Source organism: Spinacia oleracea, chromosome 3 (assembly GCF_020520425.1).
Source record: "Spinacia oleracea cultivar Varoflay chromosome 3, BTI_SOV_V1, whole genome shotgun sequence".
In the NCBI taxonomy this organism is placed as follows: domain Eukaryota; kingdom Viridiplantae; phylum Streptophyta; class Magnoliopsida; order Caryophyllales; family Amaranthaceae; genus Spinacia; species Spinacia oleracea.
The window spans coordinates 46,055,087-46,068,918 of NC_079489.1; the positions used below are offsets into that span (position 1 = coordinate 46,055,087).

The window sequence follows — 13,832 nt, forward strand, 5'->3', positions numbered from 1 at the left end:
ACTACTCATGCCGTTAATCTTCTGCAGATGTCAAATCAAGCTAGATGGGCAGTTTTGCAGTCTTATAATTTGCTGAAATGGCATAAAGAGGCTCACAAGGAAGCTGTTAAAGCTCTTGAGAGTGGTGGCAGCCTTAGCAGTGTAATAAGGAGCATTGAGGATGCATTGTCTTCAGAGGGATGATTGTTGACTTCTTGTTGTTGTATGACATTTTCATCGTCTACTGATGAAAGGTGTGTTTAAATCTTTAATTTATATGTTCAGAATCAAACCTAAAATGTCTCATTTCTAGTCAATACAATTTTTTGTTCACCTCTTAGAGATACTTCCTTTGCAATTTTAGGTGTGCAGTTAATGAGAATTCCAGTTATTGTCGTGATATCGTGTCGAATATATGTAAGCCTCACATTAAGATTTTTGCGCTTTCTCCTGGAAGCCCACCGGAAACCTCCCTTCAGGTTTCACAGGGATCGAGTTTTCATTCAAGTTATTGTATTTGGCTTTCTCTCGGTTCAATTGTGGCTGAATGATCATTGTTTTCACTCTCTCAACACAGTACAAAGAAGTGTGTGTTGACCGTCTCCATTTTCGCAATAGTTGGACTTTTGTAGATTTCGTGAATTTTATCGGTCATTTCTCCGACAATGTACTTGCTTCGATGTTTTGCTTGCTCTACGGGGTTAATGTATCTGAGATATACGAAGTATTTTCTTTAGAGCATGTCTGCTAGTGTATACGGATAGTTCTAAATTGTATTCCTAATTAGAGTGAACCGCCGATTTTGATATTAACATGGAGAAATCTATACCTAGTATTTAAAAAGGATAACCACTGATTATTATATGACAAGTGTCACCTCCATCTTATTGATTATTATATGACAAGTGTCACCTCCATCTTTCATCCATAAATTTTTTTTTTTTTTTCTTCCAAATTTTCCTTTTGTGGTTGTTATTGTTTTTAGCGTAGGTAGTGTGATTTTTAAGTGATTAGCGTTGTTTTGTAGTGGTGGTGTGATTTTTTGACGAGATTAAACTTTGTTTTTTAGGTGGTTAGGGAACTAGGAGGGGTTGGGAGAGTAATTTTGGTGGTGGGACGGTGATTTTGAAGAGGTTTGGGTAGGTTTACAGTAGGAAAGAGTGATTTGAGGAGGTTGGGTAATATTCCAGCGGTGCTTGGGTGGCTTTAAGGAGGATGGCATTTTTTGGTAGTAGTTGGTGGTTTTGGAGGGGTTTGATGGGGCGCCATGGTGGTTGGGTAGCTGTTGGTTGCGTGATTTTGTAGTATAATGGGACAGTCAATGATGATTGAATTGGTAATTGAGTTGGTTGGGTGAAGAGGAGTTTGGGGTTAGGAAGTTTTTCTTACGGAGGGGGATAGAGAATCCTTGGGCTAAAAGGAATGACTAATTGGTTTAACAAACAACTAGGAAGGGAATCAAGTTAGTTGATTGTAATTTCCTTTGATGAAACCTTCTTGAATAGATGAAAATTCTTACGCACCACTCTCTAAGTTTTATTTTGCTACTCTCTCTCTCTATATTATGCAGTTCTGCCTCTCCTCTACCTAACCAATCCTCTTCCACTTTCATGTGCAACCCACCACCATGTCCCCTCCCTTGCCCAACTATTCATGCATTTCCAGATCTCACCTCCTTTCACCTACTCGTCCACCTCCCTCTCTCTCGTAGAACAATTCTAACACATTCCTTATCTCTTCTCTCCATTTTCAAACAAAATGAGAAAAATTCTCATCGGTAAATGTAGGGGGTTTTTTCGTACTTTCCTTTTTATATTTTCCCCTACGAAAGGCTTTGTATGTTTTTGGATTTCGAAGGAGTCGCCACCAAACAATTTTAAGGGTCCCGTTTGGAAAGACCAAAGTTGACTCTTTAGTAGATAAGGCATTGAATCTTAGAAACGGATGGGTGAGATCCGAGCAAGGGAACGAAATGCTTATTCCACGAGCTTTAAAAATTGTATTCGAGTACATGCAAAGAGCATTTTCGAATAACCCTAGTCATGACACTATGTGGGTTTGAACTTTGAATTTAGCATATAGAATTTCTACTTGTATTGTGACCACTTCGCTTTAAAGTTAATTTGAGGGAACCTAAGGCCGGTTTGTCCAAGAAATTATCTTTGTTAAGCGTGATATAACTTTGTATTTTGTTGGATTTAGCATGTGAGGTGATGAAAGCAATAAACAAGTAAAGCAACATCACAATAAGTAAATGAATTATTGAAAGTGCGTACAAAACCACATCACCTTGAAAAAAGGTGAGTAAAGAGTGCGGAATTGGAATAGCAAGAATAAAGGTGCAATATTGAAATGCGATATTGAAAGGTGCGATACTGAAATGCGTTATTGAAAGGTGCGATATTGAACTACGTTATTGAAAGGTGCGATACTGAAATGTGTTATTGAAAGGTGTGATTAGACCTGTCAAACGGGTCGGTCGGGTCGGGTTGTGAAAAATTACTTTCGGGTTCGGGTTGAATCGGGTCGGTCACTTTCGGGTTCGGGTTTACAAATGCTTGTTCAAGACCCAGAACTTTCGGGTTCGGGTTGACCCAACGGGTTAAGAGATTTTAGAACGCGCATTATATTTTCATTAATTTAGGTGAAAAATATACAAAATATTGGCACAAATTAACAAATTTTCCTACGAAAGTTTATATTTTGTCAAATTCAACCATAAAATGGCGTATAATTCAAATTAAAATCATATTACACAGAACAATAGTAAAAATAGCGTGTTTTTTATGCTTAAATTTTCTCATAATCTCATTTATTACTATAAATACAAAGATTTTCAATCGGTCGGGTCCAAAACGGGTTCGGTCGGGTTTTGACCCATTCCTTTTCGGGTTGCTCGGGTTCGGATAAAATCGGGTTACGGGTCACAATATCTTGTTCAGGACCCAGTATTTTCGGGTCGGGTTCGGGTCGGTTTTCGGGTCGGGTCGATTTTTGACAGCTCTAGGTGTGATATTGAAACGCGTTATTGAAAGGTGCGATATTGAAATGACGATATTGAAATTGCGATATTGAAACTGTACTATTGTATTTGAGATCCGAACGCCAAACGACTACTTAATAATAAGTGCGTCCGACACGGATTCAAGTCTAAAATCTCAACTTTAGGAAAAGTTGCTCATCCAAAAGTGTCTTAGATTTTGGGTTATAGAAGTTGAACTTGAGATATTGAATCTTGTATATTGAACTTGAATATTGAACTTAGGAGTCTTGAATCTCAAAAATTAGACCTTTTAATGTTAAAAAGGTTTCACCTTTGATGTGCTCCATAACTTGAAAATGATTCTAGTTAAATGAAGTGATTACAAACAACCTTAAACATCATGGAATCCATAACTTTGTACTTGAATCATAGAAAGTCTTGATTTTTGTAAAAATATGTGATTATTGTAAGTGACACTTTTGAGAGCAAAAGTGTCAACTTTACTAATCGTTTTGGAAGAAAAATTGAATCTTGTATGGCATAATGGAAATGGTGTTTTTGGACAATCATTTGGAGAGGGTTTCAAGTATGAAACCTCCGCAAAGATGACACCTTTGTATGATTTTCCTAGTTACCAAAAGGCATGAACCCTAAATGGTAACATCATTGGATTTTTGTATTAGAAAGGTAGAAGAATAGAAAACATTGTAGATTTGAGTAGGGATTCGAAATTACCTAGTTAGGGTTAGGTTGGAATTCCTTTTAGAGCTCCCAATTGCTTGAACACTTGAAATTGTATAGGAATTTGAGGATTGAAAGTTGATTTTTATATTTTGATTTTGAGATTGAATTTCGAAATTACGACGTTCTGATTCTGATTTGGTGCCCTAAAATGCTTGAAAATCAGGGTTTAAATAGAAAATTAGATGGCTAAACGCCAAATGCCAGCAGCGCCCAGCGCAGAGGCCTGCATCTGGCGCCGCTGACGTGGCACAGGAAACGCCAACGCAAGGACGACGACGCCGTCCTTGCATTTGTCTTATGTGAATGTACCTTTGTACGAAAAGTACGAACTTTGGCACGTAGCATTTGCTTAATGATTAAGGATTTGATTTTGCGACTAAAAACTAGCCGTTTTTGGGTTTTCAAATTCCGTTTTACGGGACGAGGCCCGGCTTGCTCGGTTTTGTGGGTCGGCGCCCGAATTCGGATTGCTTAGTGTCATTTTGATAGGAAAAGGCCTTGTAAAGCCAATGGAGAGGTCCATTGGGTGAGATTGTGTTTGGATTTTGAAATTGATTTTTGGAAATTGAATTTTGTACTGAGTTCCGTAATGGGAATCGTCTCGGGAATTGGACTTTGGATCTTGGACTTTGGAATGTGTTTTAGCAATCGGGACTTCTGCACGGAGTTGTACCAACCACCTAACAATGATAATAGTATCGTCATCATCCCATAGGGGAGACACGATTTAGGTGTCTACAGCAACCCTTTGTTTTTCCAACAAAAAGAATTCCTTTATTTATCATAAATGGTCTTGTGTAGTTGTATATCTATATTGTGTGACATTAATGATTTAATTTTGTTATGTCCTTAGTTTGCACTAGTATCATGATAACAAAAGAAAGGAAACCCCGATTATCCTCTAGATCATGTGTTTAATTTATTTTTAGCGGAGGCTAATTGGGGTGTGTTGGATGAAGTTGTTGTCTTAATGACATTGATGGAGAGGCAATGCACTGACGCATGGCCTTAACAATCATGGTTTCACTCTTCCAACTATTAAAATTGTGGAAGACTTGAGAGAAAATGAGAAAGGAAGATTAAAAATATCAACTATCACTACGAAAGGAAATCAAGAGATTCTATTACCTTCCCTCACCTGAAACTCCGTATCAAAATGTTCTATTTGTATTTTTCATTTTTATTAATAATAAAAACTTAACTGTTTTCTAAATGAATTTTGTTTCTAAAGTCACATAATATTAGGTCATTACTAGCAATGATGAGAACTTTTGTGGCTGGCCAAAAATAATTATAATAAATCAAGGGGTACCCATGAGAATGTTCTATTAAAGAATGTATCTATAAGTATGACTACTAGAAAACCTTTGTATTAGCTTATAATTAGCTAAGAAATATGTTCTATTTTAGATTCACCAACATGTATTATCCTATCAGAGAAGTTTTCTTTGTTGTGACATGTTTGGTTAAATTTGGTTATTGTACATTTTCAAGTGTTATGAATCTTTTGTAACAAATGACTTATAAAGGGTTTATCAAATCAGTTGTATGAAACTGTGGATGGTAAGCAAGTCCGGCCTGAAATATACAGAGGCTCTATGCTAAAATTAAAAAATAAACTTTGACTGACATGCTCGTTTTGTTCATTTGCTCATTAATTGACCTTAACATAAATGATTGCCTTTGGCCCTTATTTATTCATGCTTCAATTTATTTTAACTTATCTGCACTTATTCTTTCTTAACTTGATTGTGTCATACTACACTGATTCCAATCTCGAGATTTATTTTTAAATCGATACAGGCAATGATTCAAATCTCGAGATTTGTTTTTAAATCGGTCCAGACAATGACACTAGCATCTGTAATTATTGTAGAAAGTGGGTGGCAGAGATGGATTTCGGGGGGTGAGGGACTGAGGGTGAACCAGGTTGTCTAGGGGGTGAGGGGAGGGGGTTAGAAGATAGAATCAAGAGTAGTTGGGGAGGGTGGGTTTGGAATAAAGTGGTGTTAGGGTGTGAGAGGTGAATCATGTGACTAGCGAAAAGTCTTAGAAAACCCGGTTCTAAACATTGAGGTAAGGATGAATGGTTGATCAATTTCAAGAAATGCAAGTTAATTGTTTGACTGTTTGATAACTATACTTTCGTATGACTCTATTGACAGGTTTGGTAGGCGTTTATAATTGGTGTCAATGAGAATGAATATGTATGTTTGTAGAAAAATCAATATATTGCCATCATATCGGTAGTTCAACCAAAATTATACTTCCTCTATTTTTTAATAATTACACCATCTGGGTTTTAGCTGTCATATTCTTATATAGTTATTTTTTGTGTTTTATATGTAAGGAAAAATATATTCATTGTGATCTTGTTAGATTCATCTCGACTTTCAAATTATTAAACTTTTATATTTTTTTAAATGTATAACGAGAGATAATAGTGCATTGGAAAGCATGAAATCTGAGATGGTGCAATAAAAAAAAATGGAGGAAGTATATTTTTTTCTTCATAAATTTTCTTTAGCATCATTTATATTTGGGGACTGATATTGGGAGAAAATGCAAATTTACAAACAAAAACATAAAATTTGAGATAAGATTTCATTACCAGAAACATTATGATATATTTTTCTTGTCAAATAATACTTAGATTTATTCTCATTCCCACCACACATTAACTATTACCAAAAGGGCCGAGAGAATAATTGGTTTTTGCCCCTCTTCAGTTTTAGGCGTATACAACTTTATAGTCTTTCATTACAAAGTCAAGAAGCATGACAATTACATTTTTCGTACATGAGTACATCATTGATGCATGTATCCAACAAACTCCTCAACAATGTTCCTTCACAGACTATTTTGAAAGCCTAAGCATATATCTATATCCAAATCCAAATCCAAATCCAAATCCAAATAAAAGCTGCTGAGCAAAATGCAGCTTAAACACAATTTTGGCTGTGGTCAGTGTAATACTAAGATACAATAAACTTTTTCAACAAATCCACTAGTGTACTTATAGTATTTTATTTCGCTTTTGGTTCTTCTCAGCTAAAATTTTCAGCCTTTGCTTCTTGCGCATTTTCATTGAATCATCAAAGCCATCATCAAACAGCTTCATATCCGCAACCCTCCTTGCCTTGTTAACCTGCAGGGCGTAGAATATAGGTAAGAAAATGTTGAATCTCTTGTGTCTTCAACAACACAACAAAACCAAAGCCTTGTTCCCAACAGGTTGGTTCAGCTACATGAACCAGGGCAGGATTGCTCCTGGTGTCATGCTCCAGGTGATTAATAAATGGGGTCATCTACAAAGAGATAATTCCTTGAAATACTCCTATTTTTTATTTTTTAACTATGAAAAAAATATGGAGTATGTCATACTGGAATTTCCAAAGTATTGATATCTGACGTCCATAGACCTCAAACCTTGATCACAGAAAGGATCCACACTTGTAACTAACCATTTTTGTCCAAGGCACATTCTTCCATTTAGTTTAGTAAGCGTGACACAGGGGATCCCAAAAGATAGAGAGTTAAATAAGCATGACACATGCTAAAAAGTTCAAGAGGGAGCATTGATGTAACAGTCCGGTGATTAATACACGGGGTCATCTACAGAACAATAATTCCTTTAAACACTTTTATTTTATTTTTCTTAAGTATCAAAAAGTATGGGGTATGTGATATTAGAATTCCCAACATAACATTCAAGTAATGATGTCTGATATCCGATATCCAAAGACCTTAAATCTTGATCATGGAAAGGATCCACACTTGTAACTATTGTCGTGATTCGTGTCCAAGGGACGATCTTCCATTTAGTTTAGTAGGTGTGATACAGGGGATCCAAGAACATAGAGCGCTAAATAAGCATGACCCGTGCTAAAAAGTTCAAAAAGGAGCATTGGGTAGAGATACTACACAAGGGAAGAAATCCACTCAATACTTAATAATTCGAGGAGAACTATAAGTACCCTAAAACAAGTTCTCCGACTTCTTTATTACAACTAACAAGCACTACAAATGCATTAGTGGTCTTGGTATGATAAGATGTTCCCAGCCTAATCCCAATGTGTTAATGGTCTAGGTAGGATAAGATGTGCCCAGCCTAACCCCCAACTACTAGAAAGCCTGTTTCACTAATACAGTAATACGAAGCATGTCATCTCCGTTAGTGAATTTTGGTAAACTGTGTCATTCTACTCATACTTGGCAATTGTATATAATAACCTCAGATCCATCAAAAAGGACTAAGCAATAACAATTATTCCAGAGCATTAACAACTATTCCAGAGCATACCTCATTGTAATTTATTATCATGGCATAAAACATCATGATAATAGAAGTGTTACTATACTGAGTACCTTGCTTAAATTTCATCACTAGATATTTATATATTTGTATAATGAGCAGAAAGTAGCCATGGTGATTAATGAAGGGTCAAAATGCTGATATAGCAATATTTTGAGTGAATTTTGGTAAACTGGGTCATGTTACAGCAATGGAACATATTTGTCAATTTGTATGTAATAATCTTGGATCCATCAAAAAGGACCAAGCAATATGAGGATCTGTACAATTATTCTAGAAGAATACTTCATTATATGTAAAATGTCTTACAAACATCGCGACAATAAAAATGATAGAATATTGAGTACCTTGCTTTAGTTTCATCAAACCTGATATGCTATATTCATACTAGTCTTTTATGCACGCAATGCGTGCGTGAATGTTAGAATGCATGTATGTTGTCATTAAGAAATCAAAATTTATTAACGTAAAGTGACTACCTCTTTATTTATTTTTCGGAAAGTATTTTAACCAATTATATAATACCAATTCCAAGATTTCATCACAAATGTTTGATCGAAAAGTTAAGAAAATGTTTAAAAGATCTATATCAATTCAATGATTGATTTTTGTCGTCGAAAAGTATGTTTTTGTTTTCTTCATTTGTGCATGGATACGGGAGGAAACTATATATACTCATATGTGTTGGCGCGACTTCATGAGAAACTGTGGTAGAATTGTTTTGGATACGCTCGTTTGTTTGATTACTCTTTTTTCTTAAATTGTTCAGACTCCTATTACTTTTACAAAGACTCCTATTACTTTTACAAATAAATCGAATGACAAAAGTGATTTGAGTAAGTTTAGTTTTCCGTGTATAGAATAGAGATTTTGGCAATTATAATAAATTTGTAATATTATTTGATTTTTTGTGTCTTATTTGACTTGTATTTACAGATTTTATCGTTTTCATGAAAACAAATTAGATATTATGGTGCAGTGTCCATAAATTTTACTTGCTTGTTTTTATGATTGTTGGATAAATTATTTAATTCTATGTTGAGTTTTTGTTGTAACATTGACAACTATTCTTACATGAAAGCGATGCGTGCGAATTTAAAAAACATATTTGTGTTATTACATTTAAACTGAAAGAACATGTAAAAAATATAATATAAATGTGATGCCTGCGAATATAAAAAACATATAAGTTAGATAGAGCCGAACCTATAAACAGATTGATTAAAATGGTAAGAATTTATTTAAGGGGCTAGATTGATAAAAATGCTTCTTTGGGCTTTTCCTAATGGGTGGGTTGTCATTATATTCTCTATTCTATGAGTGTGGAGGGTATTTTAGTAATCCAAGAAAGACACCAAAAGTGGATTTACTAAAATAATCTCACCTCTTCCCTTATATAATAGAGATAATAAGCAGAAAGTAGTTGGGAGGTGACTGATAGGAAACATAACGCGGATGCAGTCGCATTCGCGGTAACGGTCACATTGTCCCAAAAACCACTTATAACAAATGAGTACAACGGATCGCGGCTGACGCGGTGTGAATATTTTGGAAAAAAATCACATTAGCATGTCTAACTGTCTAAGCCTTATTATTTTATTTTAAGTCTAAAGTCTAAAAAGTATTATGTCAACACAATATAACCAAATACATATCATAATATGATTGAGTATTATATTTTGGGAACAATAACCACTCGAAATATCATGTTTCACAAACTACATTACTAATTACTAAAATATTTTTGGTCAATTTGGGTAAAAGAACGGTGTAATGGGAAAATGTCATAACGCGGCGAGTCAACGTTACGTAACGGACAACGTCAGGAGAAAGACGCGATTTTTGTCGCACCGTTACGTAACGGGGTTTCACAGAACGACAAATCCAAAACCCGTTACTGGACGGCCGTTACGTAACGGAACATCCAAGTTTTAATTCCATGATATGAAAGGGTTAAATTGCTGGTGTAGCAATATTTTTAAGAAGGATTGTCTTTCTCTTATCCAGACCAATAGAGGTCCCGTGCATGCACGGATATTCTAAAATTATTTGACTAACTTTATAATATATGTAACTGAAATATTTCTCTTCCTAAAGTTACTGCATAATTAACAAATCTTGAACATACTCATTTTATCATCTAATACGGAGTATGCAATTCCGTCCTACTATAGATTACACCCGAAGTATATTATATGTTTGATATGCTAATTTGACCAAAATATTCAATATACTAATATGTTGAATTATTATTATTGGCATATTATTTCTATAATCTAAAAAGCAATATATTTTTTCCATACATAAATCGTAAATAAAAAGGATAGTATAAAAAGGAATTTTTTTTTTTGGCGTATGACAATGTCATCTTTTGGTATCTATTTTAGTATAATGTAATAAATATTTTGTTTTGTTTTGTTTTCAATTGAGTGATTTTAATCATAAAATTTAGATATCCTTTGACTGCCTAATATCAAGGAGAAATTATAAAATTGTGCAACTACCTTTTAAATATTTGGCACGATATCACAACTGCCATTTTTTAGAAAAAAAATGTTGTTAAAAAAAATATGAAATCACGGAGAAAGAAATTTTTGTTAAAAAAAAATCAAAAAGTTTTAGGCGGGAAAACATTTGCTAAGAACGTGACAACTTCGGGAAATCTTCTGGTGATTACTTTAGTATATAGTTTGGCTGCCTTGAAAGTTAAAATATCTTTTAGTTAGTGTAAGTGAACCTAAAAACATAGTGGAAGTCAAGGTTGAATTTTTCAGCAATCTCACCTTAGACATGTCAGCAAGAGCCTCTTTTTCCTTATATTCAAACTCTTCCATTTTCTTCCCAAGTTTTGCTTCTATTTCGTGCAGAAGTTCCACCTCATTCTGCAATAAGAATGAGCAGAAAATATGAAGCTACCAGATAAACAACAGCTCTACAATTGGTAGACATAAATCTTGATTCTCACCCCAGAAACCATGCTGACCACAAGCCCCCCTCTACCTGCCCTTGCAGTACGTCCCACCCTATGAACATATGCAACCGGATCCCTGCAGTCATCAATATTAAGCATAAACCATAATATTCAATTATTTGTTCATATAATATTTTACAAAAGAATGCGTAAACATGTAACCTTGGTATGTCATAAAGTATGACTAAATCGACCGTCGGAATATCTAACCCACGTTCGCCAACTCCTGTAGCCAGCAATATAGGAACCTGCCCTGACTTAAAACGGTGTATAGAAGCTAGTCTTCCATGCGTTGGTAATGTGGAGTTCAGTTCTGCTACCTTTTGATCAAGCACTTCAAACATCTTAGCCAGTTTGTGGCACTTGCTGTTTGCAAAAGCAGCAGTTAATATCTTACTTTGAGATTGATGCAAACAGCAGCTACTCATAATGTAAGGCGTCAATATTTACTTCCAAACATAATGAGCGGGAAGTAGACCATAACACGTTTTCTAATAGTCTATATCATTATAAACAAGCAAATCCAGCAAATGATATTCTAAAGTAGATCAACACAACGACGCTGATACCCCCACAATAGCATATCTAAAAATTATAAACCGCGGCAAACAAACAAAACCTGACATCCTTGATGACAGAGTACAAACGGAATGTGATAGATTTCACAATGAAATAATTCAACAGGAAAATAAGAGAAGAGCAGGAAACAATCGGTTCAGCTTAGTAAATACCTGCAACTATTGAAGAATACAATGGCTGACCGTACACCCATATCTTCCATCTTTGATAAAATATAACTAAGATATATATGTTTAACATGTTCGGGAACAGTAAGATACTTCTGTGTAAGAGAGTCGACAGTTTGAAGGCCTTCATGTGCCTCAAAACAGAATGCCTTGTTAGAAGAAAGCTCAAGCAGTGCTTGTAGATCACCAGATTTCGATGCAGAAAATAATAAAGTTTGCCGTTTTTTAGGCAACCACTTGAAAATAACTCTCAGCTCCTCCTCAAAGTCAACATCAAGAACGCGATCAGCTTCGTCTAACACAAGAAACTACAATTATAAATAAAACAAAAGATCCATAAGTCTGCTTCTTTGAAGCCAGTTTATAACTACAAAGGGTACAATAACAATAGTGTCCTTCGATTCCTATGACAGTGTGACCTAAGGAAGTAAACTATAGCAAATTAGCTAGTCACAAAACTTGTATCTAAAATGCAGCCAAAACAAGATATGACCAAATTTAGAATTCAGTATATAAAAAACAAAAATCAAAATCTAGCATTATATAAACTGTTAATCAACAAAAAATTAACAAACTAAATTAATGGTAATGGTAATGATGATTACCTTGGTTCGGGAAAAGACTGAAGATATATCAGGGTTATCTTCAAGGAGCACCTTAATTCTTCCCGGAGTTGTGATAACAATATGCGGCCTTTGTATTAACGCCTTGGACTGAGTGATCATATCCATGCCACCAACTACAACCGTACAACGAACGTGCAACGATGAACCAAGCGCACGAAATTGCTCGGCCAATTGAAATGCTAATTCCCTAGTAGGGGTAACAACAAGAGCTAAAACCCCATATGGATCGTCTGCTAAGCTATGAAGGATTGGGAGGACAAATGCAGCAGTTTTCCCACTTCCAGTATGAGCAATACCTAATACATCATTTCCTGCAAGTATTTTGGGAATGCAATATCGTTGTACTTGAGTTGGTTTCTTCATTCCGAGCTCTAAACAGGTTTGTGTAGCCCATTCCGAAAGCCCTAAATCGGAGAAATTAGGAGTGGAAGACAAATCCTCATTATCATTAGAGAGCGGCGTCTGCTTTTCGATTTGTAGATGTTCTTCAATACATATTTCGGGGTTTTGTTTTGGGACTTGAATGTGTGAATTTTGAGGGTGTTTGGAAAAACTCTTCTTCGTCTTCTTTGAAAATAAAGGAAAGTTGGTATCGACAAATGCTTCTTCATTCATTTCTCTTGGAAATAATTACTCTGAGGTTCAGTAGTACAATAGTTATCACTGGAATTGGGAGGCTTTTCTACTTTCACTCTCCTCTTCAATTGAAAATCCACAATTACAGAAGCGCCGCCGACAAGGGGTGGTGATACGACTGGAATATAGCGGTTTTATGGGAGGAGCGTAGGTAGGGTTTTAAGAGGAGAAGAACAGTACGCAATCAATTTAAGAATTTTTTATTTTATTTTTTTTTTAAAGGAAAGATACGATGAAAGTTAGGATAGTGTTCTCTCGAAACTATATCCTAACTTATCTAAAGATATAAAATAAGAAAATTTATTATCTATGTATGGGTCAATTTTTTGGTGCGTTTGTATGCGATGACCTAAAGCAGCAACATAATCTGCTGCGAAATCAACTAAGAAATGCTACACCCGAGTGTACCGCCAAATGGTACTCCCGGGACAAAACGCAGCAATTACACAACAAAACGCGCGCGAAATTAAAACGTTAGATAACATAAAATAGCATGTGAAACGACTGAAGTAACATTTTAAGTTACAGTAACATGAAAAAATAACATAGAACAACTGCCAAATCTATATATTATACTAAAAGAGAGGAAATCAATGTGGAGCTGACAAATGTCGCTCTCTGATTTGCCTCTCTTGTGGATATAAAAAAATTATTAAAAAAAATTGATTGTATAATTATTTTGTTAACTTTTACCTCAAAATATTTGATTTTATTTTCCTCAAAAAATAAGAAGAAGATTGCATTCTATACATGTAGAATATTTTTTAAATTATCTTTTCTATATTTTTGTTAACTTTTACCTCAAAATATTTAATTTTATTTTCCTCAAAAA

At 35.0% G+C, this 13,832-nt stretch overlaps 1 protein-coding gene across 1 annotated transcript; it reads right to left on the reverse strand.

Moving 5' to 3' along the window:
* Nucleotides 1–6,406: 6,406 nt before the first annotated feature.
* Nucleotides 6,407–13,183, reverse strand: LOC110796338 (DEAD-box ATP-dependent RNA helicase 36). Its single transcript, XM_022001401.2, has 6 exons — nucleotides 12,344–13,183; nucleotides 11,724–12,046; nucleotides 11,155–11,358; nucleotides 10,987–11,068; nucleotides 10,805–10,903; nucleotides 6,407–6,854 (listed from the first exon to the last, which is right to left on the reverse strand). The coding sequence occupies exons 1-6, from the start codon at nucleotides 12,977–12,979 to the stop codon at nucleotides 6,723–6,725; spliced, it is 1,476 nt and encodes a 491-aa protein (XP_021857093.1). The 5' UTR covers nucleotides 12,980–13,183; the 3' UTR covers nucleotides 6,407–6,722.
* Nucleotides 13,184–13,832: the final 649 nt, after the last annotated feature.

Excerpts from the sequence above, each read along its gene's own strand:
- LOC110796338 (XM_022001401.2), bottom strand. The coding sequence starts at position 12,979 with ATGAATGAAGAAGCATTTGTCGATACCAACTTTCCTTTATTTTCAAAG. Across the intron at positions 12,047-12,343 it reads CAGTCTTTTCCCGAACCAAG|TTTCTTGTGTTAGACGAAGC; the intron begins GTAATCATCATT and ends TTATAATTGTAG. Across the intron at positions 11,359-11,723 it reads GTATTCTTCAATAGTTGCAG|CAAGTGCCACAAACTGGCTA; the intron begins GTATTTACTAAG and ends TTTTGCAAACAG.